This window comes from Gigantopelta aegis, chromosome 10, assembly GCF_016097555.1.
Source record: "Gigantopelta aegis isolate Gae_Host chromosome 10, Gae_host_genome, whole genome shotgun sequence".
NCBI lineage: Eukaryota > Metazoa > Mollusca > Gastropoda > Neomphalida > Peltospiridae > Gigantopelta > Gigantopelta aegis.
In genome coordinates this window covers 20,881,754-20,885,485 of record NC_054708.1, presented here as the reverse complement: position 1 = coordinate 20,885,485, position 3,732 = coordinate 20,881,754, and the positions used below count along the sequence as shown (strand labels likewise).

Genomic DNA, 3,732 nt, shown 5'->3' with positions numbered 1-3,732 from the left:
ATTTTTTCATTGGCAGCAAGCGATCTTTTATATGCACTTTCCCACAGACAGGAATTCACATACCACGATATTTGACCAATTGTGGTGCACTCGTTGGAACGAGGAAAAAACAACAAATCAGTGGAATAGATCCACCGAGGTGGTTCGATCGTGTACCTCAAGCGAAAGCTCAGTCGACTGAGCTAACTCCCGCCCCTCGGCTTCTAAACAGAGTATGGGGAAAGTGGGGGGAGGCATGACCTATGAAACTGTCAGGTTTTGTCTTGTATTACAAAAACAAATATTAACCTAATCGGTATTGTGGATGTGGTTCTTGCTGTTTAACATGATTGCTGTTTCCAACTGGACACGTCATCAACTCCCAGCCCTGTCTGCCCCTTTCTCTCCCCTGTGGCGAATCTACGATTGTGAAAAAGAGGGGGGCGTTAAGCTTAATAAGTCAGGCTGTCAGACTGCTATAGCACCAGCAAAACCAACAAAGACAGAGTATCAAGCACACATGAATGTTACATTGCACTGTGTGCATCCATCAACGAAGGGCTATGTGTTTGGTGCCGGTTAAAGTTAAACTCTTCTTTCTTTCTTTTCTTTTTTTTTTTTTTTTTTTTTTTTTTTTTTTTTCCTTTTTTCAGTTGACAGCTAAAGGGGGTTAAACCCCTAAACTTCCCCCTCCCCACTTCGGTCCGCCACTGATTCTGGCTTGTTACTCTTCTGAAATAGCACATGATGGCATGAATGAATGAATGAATAAATGATTGGATATTTAACGACACCCCATTTAACACCCCATTTAACGACACCCCATAAAATATCAATGTATATGTATATATATATATATATATATATATATATATATATATATATATATATATATGTATATGTATGTATTGGGTGTCAACTGATGGTAAATATGCACATATAGGCTTACTATGACTTATTTCACAAATCGTCCAATATCAGTTTTCATTGAGTTTACAAGTTTTGATAGATCTCGAGAAATGAGAAAATTACGGATGTCTTGACTGGCCGTGTTCGGTAGGGTCCGGTATATCTCGGGCATCGCTTCGCGACTCGCGGAGTTCGGCAAAGTCTCCTTCAAGTGTGTCAAGGTCAATGCCAGTTGACAGAGGAGTCCGACGACGGACCGCTGCACGCACGCCACGTCATTCTTGTACGGGCTGAACTCGGACTCGACCTGCTCCAGAAACACGGATGCAGTGGACAGTCGATCGTAGTATAGGTGGAGCATTTGGGCGATCTGAAAACAAAAAGTAAAATCACCTAACAAAACCCTGACATAGTCATGGAGATGACTCATAGCTTCCGATACAATATAGTGTTTAAGGCAGGCTAATAACGGGGTTTTGTGGTTTGTTGTTGTTTTTCTAGATACCGGCCTCATTGTACTGGTTTAGCCGGGAGCGGTGGGGGTGGGGTGCAGTGTTATATAGTTTCCACATAACATGACTCATAGACAATGCGATTGCATTGGAGGGCATGTAGTTTGCAAATATGTGTAACTTGTTAACATTGAATACTGTTTTGTGGTCATTCCAGCCCGTTGTTAATGTAAAATGGGTGTACTCCGGCCAGGTTTAGTGCAGGGGCGGCGCAGACCATGGCCATGGCCGTACAACTTTTCAAATGGGTACGACATGGCCGTACCACGTGTGTGTGTGTGTGTGTGTGTGTGTGTGTGTGTGTGTGTTATATTTGCTATATCTGTGAAAATGTCCTGACAAGTAATTTGAAAGGCGAGTCTGGCAACCACGAGCCGTACGACTATGTTTTACACTGTGCCGTCCCTGTAGTGGGTGTTTGCTTAAACCAATATCTTTGGAGAAAGAGCTATACAACGGATTGTCCTTTTCAAGGTATGTTTCTCTCAGGCAAAGATTCATTAAAACAATTCATAGACTTACTAATAGTATAGTCCGAGTATTTTGCCGTTCTAGAGTTGGTCGGACAATTGGACGGTTATGACGCTCTCACAGCCAGAGATAACTATATAGCGAAAACACAAAATTGCTGCCTACCACCGTGTAGGCAACGATTCCCGTTCTAATGCAACAATAACCCAAAACTGATCAATGTAATGGTATTTAACGTCAAACGTAGGGTTAGTGTTGTATTAGGAAGGGAATCTTTGTCCACCGTGTGGGCTTTTAACCATTGCCTTTTCTGCACCAATTCTGGGGCACTGGCTGGAACGAGAAATATCCCAATGGGCCCACCGAAGGGAATCGATCCCAGATCTTGCGCATCAGGCGAGCGCTGTATGTATTGATAACTACATCTAGTACATGAAGGTAGAAGGGAACAATTACACGTGCAAGAAAAGTTAAAGTTTGTTTTGTTTTGTTTAATAACACCACCGGCGTCATGGTTACGCCATCGGTCTACAGGCTGGTAGGTACTGGGTTCGGATCCCAGTCGAGGCATGGCTTTTTAATCCAGATACCGACTCCAGACCTTGAGTGAGTGCTCCGCAAAGCTCAATGCGTAGGTGTAAACCACTTGCACCGACCAGTGATCCATAACTGGTTCAACAAAGGCCATGGTTTGTGCTATCCTGCCTGTGGGAAGCGCAAATAAAAGATCCCGTGCTGCTAATCGGAAAGAGACACCATATAACCGTAAATAAAATGTGTTGAGTGCGTCGTTAAATAAAACATTTCTTTCTTTCTTTCTGTTTAATAACACCGTTAAAGCACATTGACTTATTAATCATCGGCTAATGGATGTCAAACATTTGGTAATTTTGACATAGTCTTAGAGAGGAAACCCGCTAAATTTGTCCATTAGTAGCAAGAGGTCTTTTATATGCACCATCCCACAGACAGTGCACTGGCTGGAATGAGAATTAGCCCAATGGGCCACTGATGGGGATTGATCCCAGATCGACAGCGCATCAGACGAGCGCTATACCACTGAACTAAGTCCCGCCCTCAGACAGGTATAACAGCAGTGTAATTGCAGGCAGGGCGGAAGCAAGTCAACATTGTGAGGGGATAGGGGGGGGGGGGGGCGACAAAGATCGAGGGCGCAAAGCGAAATTTCTAGGTGGTTCGGGGTATGCTCTCTGCTAAAATTTAAAAAACTAGATATCTTGAAATGTAATTTCCTGCATTGTACAAGAAAAATTCATCTCCGCCTTAAGATTTACTACTACTAATATTTTTTATTCAGAAGTATTGGGGGTCTAAAGTCTCCTTCTCCCAACCAACCCACCCACCGCCCTCCCCCGCCGGCTTCGCCATGCATGGACTTGGGGCTTTGTGGCCATATGCAGATAACTTACGGTCATGCCCTGCGTTTCGGTAATGTTTGTACACGGAAAGCCGGTCAGCGGTGGTAAGAGTCTGTGACGTTGCACCTCTTCCTCGTCTTCAATTCGTGTCGTCACCTGAGAGCAGAAATAAACCGTTATACACGCCGAACGGAACACATCAAACATGTAACGCCCAGCACGCGTTAAGCGCAACGCGCGCTCGCCGCACTGGTTCTTAATTAATAATGAAACGCAGAGGGAAGTTAGCGTTAGTTTGTTACTCTGTCGTGAACTTGTCTGGTATTCAGAGCAGTATGCATATATTCGTCTTCCGCGTCCTTCTCTTGCTGACAGAGCTTCTAGATTATGGTAGCGCCACTCCCATGGCTAGTGATATTAAATGTTGGGCTAGTAAATAACTAATAATACCATGCCCAACGGCTAGTGAAAACAAAAGTTGT

General features: G+C 44.0%; 1 protein-coding gene across 1 annotated transcript; it reads right to left on the bottom strand.

The window, feature by feature from the left end:
* Positions 1-850: 850 nt before the first annotated feature.
* Positions 851-3,363, bottom strand: LOC121383131. The gene is made up of 2 exons (XM_041512937.1): positions 3,302-3,363; positions 851-1,258 (listed from the first exon to the last, which is right to left on the bottom strand). Exons 1-2 carry the CDS (start codon positions 3,305-3,307, stop codon positions 935-937), a joined length of 330 nt encoding a protein of 109 aa, XP_041368871.1. The 5' UTR covers positions 3,308-3,363; the 3' UTR covers positions 851-934.
* Between the last annotated feature and the right edge of the window lie 369 nt (positions 3,364-3,732).